The following is a 23,520-nucleotide window of genomic DNA, read 5'->3' on the forward strand; positions in this document are numbered from 1 at the left end:
TCTCTCTCTCTCTCTCTCTCTCTCTCTCTCTCCTGCTTTCACTATATCTCTCTTTCTAGTGCCTGAGAAGCCCAAACTGATGGTGAGTGCAACTGATTCAGGCACAGCTGTGCTTCAGTGGTACCCGCCTCCCAACCCACCCACCCCACTTCTGGGTTACCGCCTCACCTTCGGCCGCGTCGATGTCCTTCCCTTTACGGTGGTGGAGTTCCCCACCAAGGAGAACCGCTACACCGCCCAGGACATCCACAAGGGAGCCAACTACGTATTCAGACTCTCTTCCCGTAATAAGATGGGCTATGGAGAGGAGGCGGTGAAGGAGGTGACGACTCCAGAAGATGCCCCAAGTGGATACCCAGAAAATATTATCTCAGAGGAGGCTTCTGCCAGCTCCCTCCGGCTGGCATGGAAATCAGTCCCACTAATTGAGCAAAATGGGAAAATCGTGAAGTACTCAGTGCTGTACAAAGATATAAACAGTCGAGGAAATGCTTCGGAAGTTGTGGTGCCCGCTCCAGGGTCGAGTGTTTTGTTGGAGGCTCTGAGTGCCGATACTGTGTATGATGTCAGGGTGTGCGCGTTCACAGCTGTCGGCCCCGGGCCGTACAGCCCCAGTGTCCAGTTTAGGACGCAGCGGCTGGACCAAGGTAGGACTCACGCTCACTTTCTAACAAAGCCATCTTCATTACTCAGGATGCAAGATGCACTTCCATACAGCACATTTGTGCATATATCATGCACACTAACTCCCACATGCACACACACACTCAGACACACAACTGGTGACAACATCCTAAGTGTCATTTTTCGTTGTCTTGTCACTGTAGTCTTAGACCCAACGTCCTTTTCTCAAAGCAAGGTAAGAGTCTTGGGTCTTGGGCGAGTATCTCTGTCCAGTCACACTGACTGTGTGTTGATCAGAGCAGATAGCTAGCTTGAGACTGGTACTAGAGAATGAGACACAGGTAAGGCCATTACCTTTGATTCAGTAGAGAGACCAGTTGAGACTGTGGAATCAAATTCACATTTATTTGTTTGTTTTCTTTCTTTTTTCTGTTTTGCACTTTAGTTTTTGCCACCAACTTCAGAGTAAAGGCTGCGATGAAGAACTCTGTTCTGCTGTCCTGGGAGATCCGAGACAAGAACCCCGCCCAGCCTTTCACTGTAAGTAGATTTACTTGTTACCGTATTAAAAGTATAGTCAGATCTCAAATAGCAGCAAGTGGCGCAGAACAAATAAAAGCACATCCTGAAGTATCTGTATTAGTGTTTAAGGCTCTTTATGCCCCTTAAAGAGGCTTCTATGAAACAGGGGAAATCAAAAATAATGGCTCATCTTTAATAATAGCCTGTCTCAAATATGTCTGCTTCCCCTTTGTTGAAGTAAATAAAAGCCTGACTGCTGTGCTGTATTCTGGGTTTCAGCCCATATGTGCAATTCAACTCTGAAACAATGTGACCCACCCCCCCATGTTCAGATTCTGTATGGGAAGGGCCAGTCTGTGGAGGTGGACGGGAAGCAGACTCAGAAGCTGATCACCGGCTTGGAGCCTGACACCCAGTACTCCTTTCTGCTCACTAACCGGGCCAACAGCGCCGGGGGCCTGCAGCACCGTGTCACCGCCACCACCGCCCCAGACATCCTGAAAACCAAACCCACCGTGGTGGGAAAGACTAACGCTGACGGCATGGTGACTGTGCAGCTGCCGTCTGTGCAGACCACAGCTAAAGTCAGGTACTGAGGAAAATTAGAGTGACGGGTTTTTGTAATAATGTTGAAGACTTTGTTAATTTTAATGAATAGATGTGGGTGTCTTAATGGTAACCTGTGCAGAATTTGCTCCAGTTCAGTTCTTGTCAAATGAATTGTTTCTACAGACCCTGTGAGGTAATTTCAGTCTTTCCTCTTGCTGCTGCTTTTCATTTATTGGTCTATCAGGAGGGATTTCTCTGTCTCAGAATTGGCAGCAAAGCAAGTCTGAGAACTCCCACACTAGGCCAAATGAAAGCACAAAGCTCATAATCTCATCTGCTTTTTGTAACCAAGAACAAATATAGATGCCGAGTGGATGCAGTCGTTAGTATTCATCTGTAAAGCACAGTATGAATCACTCCAGTGCTACTCACATCCTCCAAGAAAACCTTTTCCTGTACTTTCTTCTTGTCACTTTGGGTTTTTGAGTCCCAAACAGCATTTTGTCCTTTTAGCGTCTACAGACACGAGTCTGTCTCAGCTTCATCCGAAATAGTAACTTGTGACCAGCTGGATGTTGAATTTAGTGATAATAATAAAACACACAATCAGCAATTTTAAAACTTGATTTGCTCTTTAGAGATTTCTACTTTGATGAACTTATCTGCTACTGTCCTCTCAGATTCAAGCTTTTTTATCTTGCTTGCTATTTGAGCTTCAGAGCTTCTCTCTACTGTATCTCAGCATAGTGTATGTTAAAGTGTGAGCGTGGAGCAGTGGAGTGACTCATCTACTGGGGGACACATGGATGATTTTAGTGCGGGTGCTTCTGGTCTGACTGCTACTGAAAAACTCCTCGACTCCAATGATGTTTTTGTTTTTCTTCTCACATTCAGACGAGGCCTTCTCTACCAAAAACCACCACACGGTTTTGATTTACAGCCACAGTGTCACAGCTGCTGCAGCAATATACTGTGTTAATGGAACAATGTCACAGCAGCAATGTTACTTTCTCCAGAGGCTGAAATGATGAAAAAATGTCTAGTTAATAGTTGATGTTTCTGTAAGTCTAAACCCAGTGCACGCTGTGTTTCAATGCTGTGTTTCAATGCTGTGTTTCAATGCTGTGTTTCAATGCTGTGTTTCAATGCTGTGTTTCAATGCTGTGTTTCAGGGGTTACTACGTGGTGGTCGTACCACTGAAGAAGCAGCGAGGAGGAAAGTTCCTGAATCCGTGGGAGGAGCCTGACCAGATGAACCTGGATGAGGTGAGAATGCAGCAGACAGGTGATGATAGCAAATAGCTAATAAATAGCTTTTTATAAGATAATACTGATGTTTAAGGTGATGCTCGTTAGAGTGATGATGATGAGGAGGTGTTGGCCTGATTGGTGCTGATAATAATAAACAATGTAAATATCTTCAGGTCACATAAACATAGAAAAGTTCTTCGTGTATGTTATTATGTGAAGTGGACGACGAGGCCCATCCTCTATCTGAAGAATACTTTCACGTGTCATTTCCCATAATTCCACTTTCTGCCTTTTTCTACAGACTTCATCACCTCATTACACTGTTCTGAAAGCACATTCATGTGTATGAGATTAGTTTCAATTGAGTTTTTATGGTGCCCACTGTCTCAGTGGATAAACGTGGCAGCAATTCAGTTGATGATGAAGACTTTGGGCCTTTGATGTTACACGTTTGAACTGCTGAACATTATAAATAATTGTTGTGTTCTGTTCTTCCCCCTTTTTTACCCTTTTTCATCTTTTTCTGTCAAACTCTGTTCTACCTTCGTTTGTAATTTCTTTTACTCTGTCCTCCGTGTTTATCTCCGTCCATCCTTCCTCCATTTTCTTCCATTTCAGCTCCTGAAAGAGATCAACCGGACCAGCGTCAGTCGCGCCCTCCGCATCCGCAGACAGGCTGGCCAATCAGATCCCAGGGCTTATGTGACCGCTCACTTTAAAACCCTCCCCCTGGAGTTCACGCTCGGCGACGGGCGTAACTACGGAGACTTCCGTAACCGTCCGCTCCAGAACGGACAGGAATACGTGTTCTTTGTGCTGGCGCTGCTCGACCTCTCTGAGAACGTGAGTAAAAACACAAAACATCCAAAAAGCAGTTTCTGAGTGTCTGAGTGTGAATGTGTAACGAATAAATGTTTTCCTCCAGACCATGTTCGCCACCAGCCCTTATTCTGACCCCGTGACCTCATCGGATGTGGATCCTCAGCCAATCGTTGACGAGGAGGAGGGGCTGCTGTGGGTGGTCGGGCCTGTACTGGCTGTCATCTTCATCGTCTGCATTGTGATTGCCATTCTCCTCTTCAAGAGGTAAGGAGAGAAGGGGTGAAAGATTCTGAGTTTTTATGAATATGAGAAAAGAAAAATCATTTAAAGGCAGCTTTGATAGAGCAAGATCATAAAAAACATGTCGGTGCTGCTTTAGATGAGTTAGTCATTCATCTCTCAGATAGGTAAACACAGTTTATAATTCATTGTATTAGCAATCTGGACTATTATATAATTACATCTAAACTTGTTACTAAATCCAAAAGCTTTTGTCTTTTACTCAGAGCGCAGCTGAGTTTTAGTAAAAGCCCAGTTGGTTCATTATGTGTCTCCATTATTTATTGGAGCATACAGGAAACTAACATTAAGTTATATTTATTGCTCTTCTGCACTGCTTTAGGGGAGACAATTAACATCCCAATCTGTTCGTCTGTTATCTTAATCACGGCTGAGTTTAGCTCACAACTTCTCACAGAAATTGAAATGTGTGTTCTCTGTAATCTGTTAGTAAATCTATGTACAGGGAGAAAACTTAGCTAACACAACGGATGGAGGCTTAGATAACATTATCACAAATTAGCATTATTCATGATAATCATCTGCTCTCCTGGCTAGAGCTGTGTTTAATGCACATGAATAAGTGCTGTGACTGATGTGGCGTCGCAAAATTATTAACCGTGATGGTAATAATCTCAAGTTCATAAACCCTGGAGAGTAACCTGTGGTCATCTTCAGCCATTAATGTCCTTCTTGTAGTTTGGGGAGCATTTGGTGGCATTTTTCCAGTATGTTATTTTGTGCTAGATGTCACATAGTAACAGGATTCGTTTTTGTCGTTTTGCTCTACAGTCGCCGTTTATCTTTGTGCCTACAGGAGGTGCTGTTTTACACATCTAACATAGTAATAAATGTCCCAGAAAGAGGAAACAGAATGATGAATTCAGCATTGCTTAAGTCCCTGATGTTTTTTTTATTGGACACTAATGTTATTCATCCTTGTCTGTCCCTTTATCTGCTCTTCTCTCTGTCTGGATCCAGCAAACCTGACAGGTAAACAATCTCTACCTATTACCATCTCCTCTGTCCTGCAGGGGCATTTTCTTTGAAAAGCCTTTAGCAATAATGCGTTAGATAATAGATCCCATTAGACTTAGGATGCTCTGATGTTTATTTGATGATTGCAGGGTAACCTACAGAGTACTGGATCAATTGAGCACTGAAAGTTGTTCAGTTTATCCAATTTACTGGATAAAGACGTGGGCACAAAAGAAGAATGTAAATATTCAGAGTAGGGAACAAAAAAAGTCAAAACGCATTGAAAATCTGAGAATATATGTCACTTTGAACTCCTGTGAGCAGACACCCACCACCATTCAGACAATGAGCCAGTCATTAACATGTAAAAAGCTGCAATATTAAATCAGCAGTCAACCGAAGCTCTGGCAGAATTTAAAACAAAAATTTTCAGGGAATTACAACTATGCCTGTAAATGCCCAAGGAGCGATTTCATGTGGATTTTCTCGGAAATTTAACACTCGCATTAGTCTGGATTTAGCTTTTTTTTCCATGCAGCGATTGGTACGCCAGGTTGAGGTGTATTTAATCGGTGTGTGCTGGTGTGTTGTGCCAGGAAAAGGGCTGAAGCAGAGGGCAGGAAGGGCAGTTTTCCCTGCAGCAAAGCCATGTCGTCACACCATCCCACTGATCCCGTGGAGCTACGCAGAATCAACTTCCAGACTCCAGGTACGCTGGACACACTGAACACTCACACACACACACACACACACACACACACACACACACACACACACACACACACACACACACACACTCACACACACACACACACACACACACACACACACACACACACACACACACCATGTGTAGTCGGGCGGATGATTTCCTATTAGTATCAGCTGTGTTTGTATTGATAAGATTAACCTCGTTGTTGTTTCCTTTACAGCCTACCGTGTATCAGTGTACCGCGGTTATCGCCGTCTGTCAAGTTAGTCGGTCTCAGTCTGCCATAGATCTTCTTCTCTTTCTCTTTCGTCATTCTTTTTCTTTCTTCTCATCTTTCTTTTCCATTTTCATGCTCACTAACCTTCCATTCCACGTAGGATGAAGCTGCTTGAATTGACAACATTTCATCAAAATGCCTCTGGAACACTTCTTTAAAAAAATCTAATTTTTTTTTTTCATGCTAAATTTTTAACCGCCTGTGTCATAGTCTTTTTTTATCTTCACCAGCAGTGTGCATATACTCTGAGGACATGTTATTGTGCCTCAGTAACTTTCAGAACACGCACATTGTTCTTTCCGTCTGCCTGGAGAGAAAATGGTCACTTAACAAAAAAAACACTTCCATTTGCTTCCTCCACTGACCATGGACAGAACACTAAACAACACCTCCTCTGAGAATCCTAACTCTTAACATTTTCCTCCAAAAGACTTTAATCGTATACGTATCGAAACGGCCTCTTTTTCTATTTCTGTGCTCGGCAGGCATGGCGAGTCACCCGCCCGTCCCCATCTCCGAGCTGGCAGATCACATTGAGCGCCTCAAGGCGAACGACAATCTCAAGTTCTCTCAAGAGTACGAGGTAGGAATGCTGATTATCTGTCCCTGAAAATCTTTAACTTGAGAAATTAATCTGGTTTTGATACAGTCTCACACATGTTTATCGTTGACTCGTCATTTTTTTTTTTTTTTGCTCAGTTTCAATGACAAGCTCTGTAGATTGCGCCTCACATCGTCTACAGTCAAGTTACATTTTGATTCGTCTTCATAGAACGATACAAGATAAAGCATATTTTCCTCTTTCTACTGTCATGTTATCATCTATACAAATATAAGAGGGAAATTGAAATTGCAAGCTCAAAGAGAGTTTGCTTACAGCCAGATGGTTATCAAGCCCTAATTTCTACGCTCTGGTGGAGAAACAGAGATAGACATAAAGAGACTGCAGACTCACCAAGAGATACAGAAAGCAAAAAAAAAAAAAAGACGCTTCTTGATTAGTTTCCTTCAACTTGCAGCACAGTTAATGTGGAACAAAAAAAAAAGGCAACTGCTTGGAGATAACAATTTGCCTGAACTAAATATTTCCCAACATGCTGTCTGTGTAGCTCTAGCATTACAATGAGCTCCACAGAGAGCTATTAAAGGAGTCAAAATGTTTTCTTTTACTCATAAAAAAAATCTGTTTAGACCGACGGCCTCTGGGTGAAGAAGGAGACATAAAGCTCTAATTGGCTACCACGAGAGAGAGACAAATTGCGTGTAACAGAGATCCGTATACAGAGGAAGACAAGGACGCATTATGAAAAGAGTAGAAAAACAGAGCGATGATGTTTGAGGGAGAAAAGCAATGGTAGAGAGGATAAAGGAGGGTGGAAGAGACAGTGAGGGAGAAGCCGTATGTAATTGTGGTGTGAGTTGGAACCACTCTGTTGAGCCTCACATTCTCTCTGCATGACTGTGTGCTTTGTTCGGTACTGAACCCTTAACGAGGGAACGAGAGAGATGGATGGAGGAGGGATTGAGGGAGAGAGAGAGAGAGAGGCCAGAAATGATTGCGGTGTAATAATCAGACACACATGATGTTGGGCAGTGCACAGAAAAGCAGTCTCTCACGCACACACATGCGCATGCACACACATATATTCATCCAGTACCACTCCTGTCCATTTTTCCCCCCAACCAAACCATAATTATGTGTCGTAAAATATTCAGAATTGCTAAATTGCTCTGGCTCTCTCCTCTTCGTCCCTCTCCATTGACAGCCCCATAATGACCTCATGTCTGCCTCTCCCAGCTAACAGCAATGGTTACACTGTAATTACCCTCCAGGAACTTAATGTGTTGGTCTAACACAACCATCCTTTCTCTCCCAGAGGAATTTATTGCGCTTGTATCATCTTTCTCTGGTAGCTAGTTTTTCATTTGAAAGTGGGAAAGTCCCTACATCGTTATTGTTTCTTGAAATAGGATATAGTATTTGCCTCTGTTCCTGTCCAAGTTCAATAATACCTTGTTAATTTTCAATTTGTACTTGGATTATAATGGTGTGGTTTTGCTTCAGCAATGCTGGACAATGCTTGTAAGCTCAAATTCATGAAGCCATCCAATTCTTGCCCCTCCAGATGCCAATTTCAGCATTTTGAGGCACATTCTGGGACATAACAATATCCATGCCAATACTCATTTTGAAGTGGCAATGCTTATATTTTCTGTATGATGTTGTTAAATAATCAGATGGAATATTAAGTAAAGCAGCAGGAAGTCATGTCTTACTGTCATTGGCTCTATCATACACATCAAAATATAATATTACTGGGACACCATATGAAAGAATGACCGTTTGAAAACCAATAATCTACATTTTTAAACCAAAACATTTAAACTAAAATCTTTTTGGAAAATCAAATTAGCATGTAAACACTGACCAAAATACCCTTCATTGATTAAGTGGATAATATGGCGAGTCTGTCTACATTAGTATTATTTTCTGTTGATGTTTGTTGTTTACTCTTTGACTTCTGTGTCCTCAGTCTGTCGACCCCGGTCAGCAGTTCACATGGGAGAACTCCAACTTGGAGGTCAACAAACCAAAGAACCGCTACGCTAACGTCATTGCCTATGATCACTCCAGGGTTATACTCTCCAGTATTGAGGGTAAGACAAGCTGCCAGTGTGTGTGTGTGTGTGTGTGTGTGTGTGTGTGTGTGTGTGTGTGTGTGTGAGGCCATTTTTAGGGAATGAGGGCATTTTGGTCTCTTCCTCACTTCTCCAAAAGGCTGTTTTAGGTTTATGACTTTCAGGCATCGTCTCTATATAAAGATGGACGTAGCGAGGTGTGACATCATCCGTTGGTTTACATTGGAGCCGGTTTGAAGTCCAGAGTTGCTGCTTATTTTCAGCGCCATCCTTTCCATTTGGAGCCAGTGCTCTGGAAACACGCCCGGCCTCCTGGGAACACTTCATCTAGTGTTAGCTACATTCGCTAAATTGTGCTAACAGGGCAGGTATCATAATTAAGTAACGTTAAACTTACCGAAATATTGCAGCAGGTGAACCAGCTGTCAATCACAGCTGTCAATCACAGCTGTCAATCACAGCTGTCAATCAACGTCCACACGGCGGACATCAAAGTCTTCAAATCTTAATAACAGAGCAATAATTTCCAAAATGTTCACCAGCACACCTATTAGAGGGCCTGAATACAGCGACTGACTCGTTGAAAGACATTACTGAGTACTTTATATATATACTTAGTATTTCTAGAGAGCAGTTGGTGCTTCTTGAATGGGAGTCTATTGGAAACAGGGATTTTTTGGAGCCAGCATCTAGCGGCCATCGCTGGCATCGCAGTTTAAGGTCATTTCACATTGGCTTCAGCCTCAAGCTGTGGTAATTACTGCTTGTTTTCAGGGGGGCTGAGATTGGGCACGTAGTTGTGATGATCATTATGTCAATGAGAGTCGTCACTAGTATGGATGTACATACTGTACATGTGTGTTTGAGGGGTGTTTTGTATCTGTGTGTGTGTGTGTGTGTGTGTGTGTGTGTGTGTGTGTGTGTGTATCTGTGTGTGTGTGTGTGTGTGTGTGTGTGTGTGTGTGTGTGTGTGTGTGTGTGTGTGGAAGGACGGGATAATAATGATCCGAAGATGCATTTCATCGGCAGTTCTCAAGCAACACATACAAAGCGTGATGCTTGCATCAGATAGAGCTGCCTATTTGGCAGCACATCATGCAATTGATATGGTCTCTCACTTGACCATTTCACAGTGTGTGAAGATAAATTAGGTTCACACTTTACATACAGCCTATTTGCTGATATATTTTTATGATGTCCATTTTACGGAATTTGGTCTCTTTGAAGGATCTATAATGAGAAGAAAAAAAAATAGTCTGAGCCCTGTTCTCAGTGTGCATTTTGAAGCACACTCACCCACCTCAGCCGGGAAAGACCTGAGGCAGAGAAACTGGCAGCTCCAATGTGCAGAGAGGGAGGCAGTGGGAGGCCAAGCCCAAACAGATGAGCCTTATCTGGGCAGAGCATGTGTGAGCAGCCCTTCCACCCCCGCCTGTCCTGGAGCCCTGGCTGTCTGTCTTTCTTTCAGCTTAGAAAACACATATACACTTGAGCATTTCCAAACACACAAGAGCACACACACACACATATACTCTACTATAGATTTAAAGCACATGCACTGGATGTGCACAGTTACAGATATGCACTTCTGCTCCCACACAGACACACACTCCCTGCCAAGCCAGTGTAGCCACCAAGTGACTAGAAGTGAGTGTGTTTGTTTTATCTGCACAATGCTTCTGCTGTCGTCCCCTGCAATAAAGTTGTAGCACATCAAAGCATTTAGCCAAGCTGTCTTTGAAAGAATGAGCTTGATAAACATATGTTAGAAGCTCTTCTTACCGTCAGTCCCCATCCCATTTAAAATAAGTTGTATAAACACCCCTTACTCCGCTGTCATTTCAATGTGTTTGTGTGTGTGTCTGTGGTGCGTGTGTGTGTGCGATAGTGGCTTGGGGTTTTACGACTGTACAAGACCGAGTCGTAGCCGTGCTCGTAAAATAAGCTGCTAGAGGAGAATCAGCTGCAGGAGTTTCTTCCTCTCAGGATTCTCCGGTTTGCTCGTTGACTTCTGTCTTTTTTACTGTAAACGTAAACCGCTATCAGAAGACTCGAAAGGAGTTTTGTGTCCCACTTCGGCAGAATCGGGTCACGACTGAATGTAGGCGTGCATGTTTGTGTGTGTGTCTGTGTGTGTGTACTTTGGTGCTTTGGTGTATGTGTGCATGTTTGAGCTGTGACTCAGTGATTTTTGGGATTATGGTATTAGGCCCCAGATGAGCAGGACTGATCCTAAATCAAACACACACAGACGGTCTCTCACATCACGCACACACATACACACACACACACATACACACACATACACACAATCCCTTCCAGGACAAGCAGTGTCAGCCGAGTCTTACACAGAGGCGGCCTTACAGTCATATTGCCATTCAAAGCGACACATCCAGAGTATACTCAGATTAGGCACATGATCGTCTTAGCATGTATTATAAAACAAGACGGCTGAACAATCCAACACCAAAGGACGCTGGGTCCTGTGAAAACATTAATCTCCCTGCTATGACCTCAGATGATCCACACCCTTTATTACTGGGGCATAAAACTGCTTTCATGGCAGCAGACTTTAAATAATCCATATAGATTATTTCACAGTGAATCAGAATAAGAATCGGGTTCATCTGCAAAGAAAATTACACCATAAAATGTTACTGTGTGATGAGTGCAGAGACGTGCAGCCCTAATGTCATTCATCATACACATGATGCAGTGGACAAACATGAAAGAATGCAGAGTATTTCAGCATCAGTGGCATCAATCTGTTCATCCATCTGTTCCCATCTGTTTGTCCCTCCCTGTCTCCACCACTACAACTCTTCACTATTCATTCTCCTCCTCCACCCTCCGTAACGTCTCCTCTGTCCTTATTATGCAGGTGTCCCCGGCAGTGACTACATCAACGCTAACTATATCGATGGCTACCGCCGTCAGAATGCCTATATCGCCACTCAGGGCTCCCTCCCTGAGACCTTCGGGGACTTCTGGAGGATGGTCTGGGAGCAGCATACAGCCAACATCATCATGATGACCAAGCTGGAAGAGAAGTCACGGGTAAGAAAGAGGGGAGGGAATAACAATCGGAGTTTGGGATAGACAGGATAGCACAGTCCTAAGCTGATATAATACTGATGACCAACAGAAGAGAAGGGAAATAAAGTTCAATCAGACAGAAGAGGAAGCAGTAGGATGGGATAGGTCACTTTGGGAACGGGCAAGTATAATATGATGTAGTTAAACATTCAGTTTGAGTATACTTTAGGGTTGCGCCCACAACGGTCAGTGCAGTTTGTGTCACAGTTCAACAAACGTTAGCTTTCGGCGCTCCCCTGTTCCGCTCAGCGCACCTCAGCCGTCCGCACAGAGAGGAGCACGCAAAAGCTGTGAAAAGTCCTTTAGAGGGAGGAGGTTTAAATTAAAGACGTTAGACGTTGAGAGGGTAGAATATGTTTGGGTTTGTTTGGTTTTCACAACAGTGAAGAGAGATAGAGGACTGACAAGGGCAGAGCAGGACGCTCATTTTTTAGGATATTTAGGATATTTTAGGATTATGAGAGGACAGAAGAGCCAGGATACAGGACGTCATGTAGTATAAAAATAGTTTCTAGAATAAAGTAACAAGCAGCCATCATCATTATGATGATAAAGCTAAAGGTGCCGTGGCTAAGTGAGGGGATCACAATAAGGGAGATAAGGGTCAGGATGCAGAACAGCATAAGGTGGCATGTAGTTGATCAGAATAGAAGACAGTAGAATAGAATAGAGTAGAACCTGAGGGAATTACAAGCAGCTAAATTGGGGTAGGTAATGAATTAGAAAATCATTTTGCTCCGAGGCATTTCGCCGTTGTTAACAGAATACGCGCTTGAGTAAAAATCCAATGTAATGAGAATGTCATGTAAGAATAAAATGAACAAGAATGGCTTGAGGTATGAATCACGATTAAGTGCTAACCAATTATGTCCAGAGCCCTGTTCAGAAAATGATCCTTTCCTCTCATCTGTGCTTCTTTTCCTATTAACCTGTGCCTTGTGTTAAAACTCTGTTTCCTTTTCAACTTTTTCCAACTGTCTCTGTTGTGTCTGTTTGACCCTCAGATGCCCTCTTATTTCTTCTCTAAGGCAAGACCTCTCTTTCTCTCCTTTGCTAATCCCTTTTCAAATGCAACCTCACCTCACATGGTTTTCTCCTTACCCTTTTTTCTCTATTCAGTGCCTTTTTTTCTGCTGTTTCCCCTGTTTTTCTGTGCCAGTGCTTTGAGTGAGAATGCTGAAATGTTTTCAACTCACCACAAGGCACTCATAGTTAACTCGGTCTGAATTGTTTTTTATTCTAACCACTGCAGTTCAAAAACAGAGCACATTAGTGTCACAGTTTGCATGATCACACCCACAACTGTTTTTCTCTTTTTCTCTTCAGTAGCTATACACTACAGGATTAAAGAAAAACAAGCTGGCTACATTATCATGAGGACTAGTATGAAAAATAAAGGACTACCTCACTGTCTCATAAACATGATGAATCTATGTTTTCTGAATGCCACCTTAGATTTCAATTGTCAAAGTTCAGTAATGTAGTTCAACATTCAATCTGAGTACACTTTATTATCAGCCCACTTCCTCCCAATCGACTGTTTGGGGGGGGGGGGGAGGGGGGGTGGGCTGCTTGTTGGAGAAAATGATTTAATGTCATTTAACACCTCTGAACATTATGTCATTATGTGTTTACGCACTAACAACACAGATGATCACAGATGGTCCCACTGTGGGAATCTTGCCAGCATCCTTCCTTTTAGCACCAATCAAACCACACAAGGCGCAGTTATGCTGTTAGCTCATATATCAGCGGGTAATATGGTCTTCACACAAAGCATGTACAGTACTGCCATCCTGTTTAGTCTTTGGCAGTGATCTGGCCCCCCTACGTGGACAACCATTCCTGTCCCCACAGTGTCTCAAGGTCTGGTGGGAAAACAACAGTTGAAAAGCTGTAATTACAGTCTGAACGTCCCAGGCCAGAATGTATAATCCCCAGTCTGGAGCAGTGGAATGCAGAGCGAGCTGAGCTGAGCTCCCTGCTGTCTTTGATGTGAGGACTGGAGGGATCAGCACATAACGTTTGGTTTGGCCTGATTCTGCCAAGCCCCCCCCCCACTCCCCCCCCTCCTTTTTCCCCTCTCCTCTGGGATTTTTTTCCTCTCCTCTGTGGTCTCTGATGCTGAGCTGAAGAACTACAAATATGACCGCCTGATAAAGGGGAATTCAAGGTGTTTTGGTGGTTAGGCAGGCAGGGATTTGGTATTGTAGAGGATTTGTGAGGTAGGCTGATGTACAGCGTGAAATATGTGAGGGTTGAACTTTAGGTATCACTTGGCTTTTCCAGCTCTGTGCTGGATCCTTGTAAGAGCCCACCAACCTACCCACCAACCTACCCACCAACCTACCCACCATCCTACCCACCAACCTACCCACCAACCTACCCACCATCCTACCCACCAACCTACCCACCGACCTACCCACCATCCTACCCACCAACCTACCCACCGACCTACCCACCAACCTACCCACCGACCTACCCACCAACCTACCCACCGACCTACCCACCGACCTACCCACCGACCTACCCACCAACCTACCCACCAACCTACCCACCGACCTACCCACCAACCTACCCACCAACCTACCCACCAACCTACCCACCGACCTACCCACCGACCTACCCACCGACCTACCCACCGACCTACCCACCAACCTACCCACCAACCTACCCACCAACCTACCCACCAACCTACCCACCAACCTACCCACCAACCTACCCACCAACCTATGGCAATTTCATGCCACACAGTTTTCTAGTATTTGAATCAACTTATGCAAGATCACAAACCTCAGAAAGCAGAACACTCTGCCCCCCCACATCGTCTCTCTCTGTCACTCTTCACCTCACACACTTAATAAAACCTCTTTCACATGCTGGATCGTCTCTATATGCACATTTTTTCCGAGCATTACTGTCTGAATTTTGCAAACTTTCTCACTGATCAGCTACAGTTTTTCCCTGGTCTTCTTCTTTTTCTTTTTCTTTTTCTTTTTCTTTTTTTGCCTCTGTACACATGCACCCAAGTCAGCGCTCTTTTTCTCCTTCTTTCACAACAATGTGTTCACCTCTACAAACTTCTTCCCTTTTAGGTGAAGTGTGATCAGTACTGGCCGACGAGGGGCACGGAGACCTACGGCCTCATCCAGGTCACTCTGCTCGACACGGTGGAGCTGGCCACCTACTCTGTCAGGACTTTCGCTCTTTACAAGGTAACATGACGTGTGCGCTGGACTGTAATGGGGTCTCGCACTTATGTATGTGTGTGTGTGTATTGATCTGATTAAATATTTATGCATACAAGTTTGTGTATTTGCACTTGTGGCCATGTCACAGCTGGGACATGCTTGTGCAGTTGCTCATATTTGTGACCCATCATGACAAACAGCCACATGAGCTCAGATCTTTTCTCTTTTTTTTTCACTTTTTCGTGCATTATTGATTGATTGATTGATTCCAGTGAGATTTAACGTGGTTCATCACACAATCGTGGCCTTTTTATTTTTTCTTTGAATTATAAGTTGTAGAATTCAAAAAGTGCATTTTGATCAATTATTGTCTCACCAAATATTGATCACCTGTCAGGTTCAGTGAAGCTACTGTACATTCATAGTGATTGATTACACTGATGTAACAGCTTTGGATTGATGTTGTGCATTTAAAGGATTCTATATGTTTCTTATTGTCAACACATCTCATGAAAAGACCAAAATGAACAATGAACTGATTCCATTAATGTGTATCTGAAGCCTGATATGTCTTCACACATCAATGAGACTTCATACCATCAACATGAACACTGAAGTTTATTTTCACTCATCCTGCTGCTGTATTAGAGCTCATTAGAGAACCTAATGTTAATGTTGTTCATCAACAAGTTCACTATTTACTCCTGTTTGAGAATCATTTGTTAAAAATGACAGCAACCACAGCTTTTAGGAAACTCTATATTATGACTTATTGAAATGATTTGTATCTTCAGTAGGTCAAATGTTCCAGAGAATAACACCACCTTTATCCTTTAACACTCTGTCTGTCTGCTCATCCAGAGCGGTTCCAATGAGAAGCGTGAGGTTCGTCACTTCCAGTTCACGGCCTGGCCAGACCACGGGGTGCCTGAACACCCCACCCCCTTCCTGGCCTTCCTGCGCAGGGTCAAGGCCTGCAACCCCCCTGACGCAGGACCCATGGTCGTCCATTGCAGGTGTGTGTTTGTCCTCTGTTGGTTTAACTTCGACAGTTCTTTAATTCACTGGACCAAAATTATTCTTAAAATCGCCAAGAAAGACAATCCAGTAGTCTCTGACCAGAAAGAAAACATATTTGGTCCTTGGGTGTGTGTGTGTGTGTGTGTGTGTGTGTGTGCAAGCATGAAACACTTATGTGTTATTTTGGGTTTTACTTGGCTACATCATTTTCAAAAGCCATAGAGTCTGTGAAAATCAACAAGAGTCCCAAGAGCACTTGTATAAAATCATTCACAGGTCCTGAACTGAAAAACTGAAATTAGATTGACCTTCCATTATGCAAACCCCAAACCATCCTCACTGGCTTCGACCGCCACATTCCTCCCGTAACAACCTCCATCATCTCTAAGGTTTAACAACAACAGCAGCCACCGTCCCGACCCTGTTTTCCATAAGTAGCGTTCACTGTTGACTATTTATCGTTTAAGCCAGTGGTAGATCTGGGTTCATAAGTTTATATTCAAATGAGCTGCTGTCTGAGCAGCAGGAGGCTCACGCATTGGTTGGTGGATGATTCTGGAAACTTGTCATTACAGTCTTGGCACAGTCTTGAGCTCCAAAGCTGGAATGAAGCTGCTATTTGCTCTTACCAGGGAGTGAAGAAGAGGTGGGAGGGAAGAAGATAGAGGGTAGCAGAGGGAAACGTGGATAAGAGGCTCTCGGGACAAAGAATTAGTGAGGTATAGATGTGGAGGAAGAGAGGGAAAGGAAGAAAAGGGGATTGAGACAATGATTGAGAGAAAGAGTTAGCGAGGGACTAGGAGTTAGAGGAGATGATATGTGCAGAATGAGAGAGAAGGTGAGGTCAAATCCAGGACACGCTGAATGGAAATGATGAATTAAAGAAAAGGAAAGGTGGAGAGAAAATGGAGTCTAAAAAAAAAAACCCTACCAATGTGAGAGTGAAAGAGTGCCGGGGCTGGTGTGAGCAGTTGTTTCGAAGGGTACTTAAAGAGAAGATAAAGAGGCAGAGCGATGAGGGTGGGGGGGGGTGAAAAGGTTGGCAGGAGAGGAGCTCTTCCTAATCTTCTGTAGCAGTCAGATGGAGTATCTAACAGGATTATCAGTCAAATTTAATTATCCCGGCAAGACTCCATCATAATGTGCCTTAACATATCAACCATCCCCTGTATCAAACAATGGACCCAATCCCATTCCAGCTCAACAACACACACACACACACTAGCTTACATACACACACATACACACCGATATTAATTTAACCATATAAAGAGGTTTTTATTCACTGGCAGGAACTTGCTTGGTCAGGGTGTTTCACCATTTAGGTACTAGCACAGCAAAAATGTGAAGTGTTTGGGTGGGCAGCTAAATGTATTATATTTCAGGATTGTGTGTCGATAGGAGAGGATATCTTCCTAATGCCAGTGAGACGGTGATGCTGACTCATCGCTGATGTCAATTTTTACATCCTTTGTTGGAAATATTGCTGGCTGGCATCTTTGTGATACTTAGTTGATTAGGCACAGTATGTTAGAGCTTTTGCAATATGCAACAGCGCCAGATTTGGACCAAGTTCGAAGACACATCAGACACTCAGGAAAATGATATTTCCAACAATTCATACCTCAGGTTATATGAGAAAACTCACTTCACCATCTGCTAACCATTTCTCCCTCCTACCTTCGGCTCAGTGCTGGAGTCGGCCGCACGGGCTGCTTCATCGTGATCGACGCCATGACGGAGCGAATCAAGCACGAGAAGACCATCGACATCTACGGCCATGTCACGCTGATGCGCTCCCAGAGGAACTACATGGTCCAGACAGAGGACCAGTACATTTTCATCCACGATGCGTTGCTGGAGGCCGTGACCTGCGGGAACACCGAGGTCCCCGCCAGGAACCTGTACTCCTACATCCAAAGGCTGACGCAGATTGAACCTGGAGAGAATGTCACCGGCATGGAGCTGGAGTTCAAGGTGAGGACTCCTCACCGTGTCCCTGAAGGCTGTAAAATTAGGTCCAACTGATTTATGATGGTTCATAAAACGATTAATGATAGTACAGTAATGTGACACTTGGCTGGGCTCTGGGGAGTTACATTTTTCTTGCCCCTCCTCACACAGGAGGTCAGACCTCAGGGTCAGCTACAAAATAGCATCCCTGAAGTTGGAACTGTAGATATTCAGAGCCTGTTCACAGACACTTCAGTGGAATAAATCAGTATAATGGTTTCTCTACCTCCTGCACCACATAAAGAAAGTACAGTATATGGTGTGGTGTTTGGTATATAAAGCATCTGAGGCTTGAAGCTGGAGATTAAGGTGAAGCTGGAGCTGTAAAACTTTTGTCAGCGTGTAAAGGTCTTGAAGTTCTAACTCTGTTAAAGCAGCTTTAATCCATATTTTTTATATACTAACAACGTATCAAATGTCAATGTGTAATATGAGAGGTGCTGCTCGTATCGATGAACCCTAAAGAGAATAATCAGCCGACTCTGCAGCTCCCCTCAGCTTTATGGATCTTTATAGTTTCAGCTTATTGTTTAAATTGAAAGAAAGAAATGAAATGAAAGAAAGCTCTCGAGAACGATTTCTAAACTAGCGGCTATAGTCAGACGGAGTCAGGTCACCTTTCTGTGTCTTAATGCCTGTGTGATGTCTAGGACCTCATCTCTAACAAAAGATATTTCTGACGCATCAATCTCACCTCAAGGTTCATTTAGTAGCTGTTCTGGAGCTTTGACTGCATCACACAGTTCATATCAGCAGATTGAGTTTCTCAATTACTTTACAAACTGTTCAAAACTGTTGTTCAGACTTTACTTTTGAGTCCCTGCAACACTTATCACGCAGTTTCTGGTCCATAGGAAGATATATATACCGTATATATGAGCCTGGAACCTTGATATTCTCTGACTATCTTTCCCAGGGCTGTTAGAGTTTTTTACAGTTTCAGCCCCCCTCTGAGAGTTTCATATAGTCAGGATGGATGGTTGGATTTGAAGGGGATTATGGGATTGCACCTTTTTGAATCCAAGGTAAGAGAGTTTTACTGAGGGGTTTAGAAAGCACCGTAGATGTGGAAGTTCTATGAGCAGACACAGAAAGTAATGTAGGCCAGGAAGTTGCAGTTCATAATATAAAATCTTGTGGAAAGATCATTTGGGCGTTTTCAAGCGAAGCTAGAACACCGAACATAGACATCAAAACACAAGCAAGAGTGAGTACATAAGGGATTCAGCGTGTTATTGAGTTGTGCTATTTTCATTTTATTCTAGCTGCTTTTATTTTGTTTACTCTGATGTGTACATCTCACCAGACGAGTCCTCTGCAGACCCGTCTGGCCTGGCTGGGTGAAAAGAGAATCAGTTTGCCCATACAGGTATATATTGAAAGCAGGTGGCTTAAATTTTTCCTGGAATGGTTTATGTCTGCTCAGACGCTCGGAGGGCAAAGTAAACACAAAGCCACTCTAAGCAATCTCCTTCATCCTGTGCTCCGGCATTCCTGTCCTAATGGCAGCGGTCTCCCCAGAATGACAATGAACTGAGCACTCACTCAACTGTTTTCTCAGCCTTATGTTGATGTAAAACATATGCCGGGGTTGTCCTAGTCACCAGATTTCATCTCGGTCGAACACTTACACTTACGTTTTCGAGTGCCATCTGAAACAGCACTTTCCACCTTCGTCAACAAAACACCGAAAGGATGGAATTTCTCATGCCAGAGCGGCGGCGTTGCATCCCTCAAATAAAATCACAGAAAGTTTAAGCCATGTGTGTGAGAAAAGAAGCTGTTCTGGCAGCTTTGGGTAATCCAACACTCTATTAAGATATTCTGTTTTTGTTTCCTTTCACAGTACGTTTACTGGATGAGTTCAAAGAGGTTGCCAACAGGGCATGATGTTATCCAAGCACAGATGGTGAAAATAATGGCATGTATCAAAGTAATAAAAAGTCTCGTGTGTGTGCCAGATTCTATTGATAAGACCGAGTCAAATTCAAACCAAATGACATAAAGAATTACCATTGTTGACACTGGAAACAGGGCTCAGAGTACCCAAATGAACTGGTGAACTTGTGGTTCGTGTGGGATTTTCCAGCTTGGTCTGTCTGAAAGAAAATAAGGTTCTGCTGTTTCTCCCACAGCGCTCCGGTAGCCACCGATAGCCCAGGCTCAGTTCATGAGACCCCATTGTTTCCCTCTCAAGTCTGCGGTTTCCCTCTGCCTATTCTCTGTTGTTCTGTCTTTCGTTTTACACCATGTCAGCCAATGGTCAAGTGTGAGAGAGAGAGAGAGTGTACAACATGTGCCCTTGTCTGCCTGCCTGCACGGATCCATATGAACGTGTGTGTTCCAGGCTTTTTCCTTTTTTTTTCATTAGTGAAGGATCAACTGTGGTTCACATATGTGCATTGAGACAGTGTGGGGCCTTGTGGTTTCCTGGCCCCCGACTCTTGATTTTCTTCTTCCTCCTCTCGTTCATCTTATAATATTCCCTCTCCCGTTCCCTACCGCTGCCTTTGTCCCCCTATATCGCCTCGCTTTTCTTTATTCAATTGAAGATGTCTGACTAAATCTCCTCAGGCCTGCCGTGTCAAGCTGATTTTCTAATTCCTGTTGTCCAGTATGCCAGAGGAAAACCGAGCCTTGTGCTAAATACATTTGAATGAGGTTCTTGAGTCTGTCTGAACTTCCTTCCTTTAATCCATCCATCCCCTTCCTTCTCTCCTCTGTTTTTAGTGTGTTTTGGCTGCTCTCACTAACACTACTTCTCAGTATCTTAAACTACAATATTGATTTCTTTCCTATTCCAGCGTCTGGCCAGTGCCAAGGCCCACACATCGCGGTTCGTGAGTGCCAACCTGCCGTGCAACAAGTTCAAGAACCGGCTGGTGAATATCATGCCCTATGAGACCACTCGTGTGTGTCTGCAGCCAATCAGAGGAGTGGAGGGATCTGACTATATCAACGCCAGCTTCATTGATGGATACAGGTCAGAAAAAAACTGAAATGAACATCTTTTATATTCTAATGTGCTCTTTAGGCCTTTAGAGAGAATGTCACATTTGTTAAAAAAATCAATGTATTTGTGTTTGTAGGCAGCAGAAGGCCTACATAGCAACCCAAGGCCCACTGGCTGAGACCACAGAGGACTACTGGAGGATGTTATGGGAACACAACTCCACCATAGTTGTCATGCTAACCAAACTGAGAGAAATGGGACGGGTACGCTCACACACACACACACACACACACACACACACACCAGTGTAAACAAGTACATGGTGTAGAGTATACTGTACATGTTATTTTGGATTTAGCCCTACTGGCAAGAACGACTCTAATTCTACTGGTGTTAGGGGTTGTAGATCTCATGAGCACCAAAGATGATTATGTGATTATAACCAGCGATCATAGCGGATATTTTGTGTCAGTAATTACAGCTTTAAACCAACTTTGTGACAAAAACTACAGAGAAATGATGTAATGAAACGGTGGGAAAGACTCAGGGAAAAATTCAACAAAGAGACAATAAAACTCTGTGAAACCGACTCTAATTAAGTTATTTCAGTTGAGCCGCAGATTTGAAACAATGGACCAAGTTTGAACCAGAATTTCACAAAGGAAATTGTTCTTGATTACGTCATCAGGTTTACCCAAGAATTACATACAATATTACACAATAGACTGTAATTAGAGCTTATTATCTTCAGTTTTCAAAGAAAATAATACTTATAATACTTATAATAATTATACATAATAATAGTATTATTGTAGTATCATGTTTGTTGCAATCAAAAATGTTTGATTTTGCAGCGATTTTGCAATTTGCAAAGTTTTATGTGATTTTTTTGCAGTAAAATTGTGGAACTTGGCAGAATTTGCGAGTCAAGGAAACAATTGGGATTTTTTTTAACTACTAGCTGATGAAGAAAGACTCGTATGTAATCGAAAGACTTGCACAATCTTTCACAGTTATTTTTGTTGGCTTCGCTTTCTTCATCGTGTAATTTCACCAGAATGTGTAAAGTCACATCGGTTGTTTTGATCAGACTGACAGATCAAAGTGCAACGACTTGTCATGATAAGACCACATTTCCCATAAACCCTGTCACTTCCTGTTTTGCTGTTTTTTCCGGTCAGCCAGCGCGGGGGTTTGTTTTGATGACAAGAGGGGAGGAAGAGCCTCGTTAATTATAAATGATGAGTTATTTTAGTTGATTAAGCAGGTTTTGTTTGGAAATGCTGACTGTGTGCCGTAATGACCCGGTCGTATACAATATCAATACCAAATAGAGAATATTAATGACTTCATTCCCAAAACTTGTTTATGTGTTTGAAATAACTGTGGTGAAGTATGTATGTATGTAAGTATGGATATTTTGAACAAGGAAATATAATGAACACAATGTCAGGCATCACTCAGACAAGGGTAGAACATTGAGAATGACCTCAACACTGTGACAGTAAGAGAAATCGAGTGATATGAGTTATATTTCATGAGCCTCATCTGGCACAAGATTATCGACTAGTGAATAATGAATTTCACAAGTCAGAAAGACGTTTTCATGATAAAGTATCCAGAAAATGTTCTCCTTACACACTGAATCTATCAGATGTGATGTAGAGCTCTGAACAGATTCTTCTGTACTGTCCTCCTGCAGGAGAAGTGTCACCAGTACTGGCCTGCAGAGCGCTCAGCCAGGTACCAGTACTTTGTGGTGGATCCAATGGCCGAGTACAACATGCCCCAGTACATCCTCCGAGAGTTCAAAGTCACCGACGCCAGGGTGAGTCTGTTCGTCATCGTTTGTATCGTTATTGAACTGTTTCAAGGTTTTTAAAGAATAAATAACACACTCTCTTCCTCCAGGATGGCCAATCACGGACAGTTCGCCAATTCCAGTTCACTGATTGGCCAGAACAAGGAGTGCCAAAGTCAGGGGAGGGATTCATTGATTTCATTGGTCAAGTGCACAAAACTAAAGAACAGTTTGGCCAGGATGGGCCGATTACTGTGCATTGCAGGTAAGACCTATCTATTGATTTGCTCATTCATTCACTTCAGTTCAATTTAAATTCAGTTCAGATGTGAATATTTTCTGTTTTTTTAGTATCATAATATACAAAATATCTTTGGATTTTGGGCTTTTAGTCGGGACAAAAGAGGAGATTTGAGGACATTAACGTGGGCTTTTGGAAATAGTGATCAACATTTTTCACCATTTTATAGACCAAACGACTAATCAATTAATCAAGAAAATAATCAACAGGTTAATTGATAATGAAAATAATCATTAGCTGCAGCTCTACATGAGTGCAGTTTATGATATATAACTAAAAGTGCTACAGTGCTCAATGTATTCAGCTCTAAATATGTTTCCACCTGTCCAACACCAGTGCTGGAGTTGGGAGAACTGGTGTGTTCATCACCCTGAGCATCGTGCTGGAGAGGATGAGGTACGAGGGAGTGGTGGACATCTTCCAGACCGTCAAGATGCTGCGCACCCAGAGACCTGCCACCGTTCAAACAGAGGTGAGCTTCCCCAACTCTT

General features: G+C 43.1%; 1 protein-coding gene across 6 annotated transcripts in view; it reads left to right on the top strand.

The window, feature by feature from the left end:
• Positions 1 to 23,520, top strand: part of ptprdb (protein tyrosine phosphatase receptor type Db) — a 151,325-nt gene that overhangs the window by 124,260 nt on the left and 3,545 nt on the right. For 3 of the 6 annotated variants that reach the window (XM_044345563.1, XM_044345560.1, XM_044345562.1), the window contains 19 exons: positions 60 to 647; positions 1,070 to 1,164; positions 1,479 to 1,735; positions 2,868 to 2,961; positions 3,565 to 3,789; positions 3,872 to 4,032; positions 5,029 to 5,040; positions 5,622 to 5,734; positions 6,500 to 6,597; positions 8,549 to 8,672; positions 11,536 to 11,711; positions 14,846 to 14,965; positions 15,803 to 15,957; positions 17,653 to 17,938; positions 20,779 to 20,957; positions 21,064 to 21,190; positions 22,630 to 22,755; positions 22,839 to 22,993; positions 23,366 to 23,501. In XM_044345563.1, coding sequence (XP_044201498.1) covers positions 60 to 647; positions 1,070 to 1,164; positions 1,479 to 1,735; positions 2,868 to 2,961; positions 3,565 to 3,789; positions 3,872 to 4,032; positions 5,029 to 5,040; positions 5,622 to 5,734; positions 6,500 to 6,597; positions 8,549 to 8,672; positions 11,536 to 11,711; positions 14,846 to 14,965; positions 15,803 to 15,957; positions 17,653 to 17,938; positions 20,779 to 20,957; positions 21,064 to 21,190; positions 22,630 to 22,755; positions 22,839 to 22,993; positions 23,366 to 23,501 — 3,227 coding nt within the window. The other 3 variants (XM_044345564.1, XM_044345565.1, XM_044345566.1) reach the window with 3 other exon arrangements.

This window comes from Thunnus albacares, chromosome 3 (genome assembly GCF_914725855.1).
Source record: "Thunnus albacares chromosome 3, fThuAlb1.1, whole genome shotgun sequence".
Taxonomy (NCBI): domain Eukaryota; kingdom Metazoa; phylum Chordata; class Actinopteri; order Scombriformes; family Scombridae; genus Thunnus; species Thunnus albacares.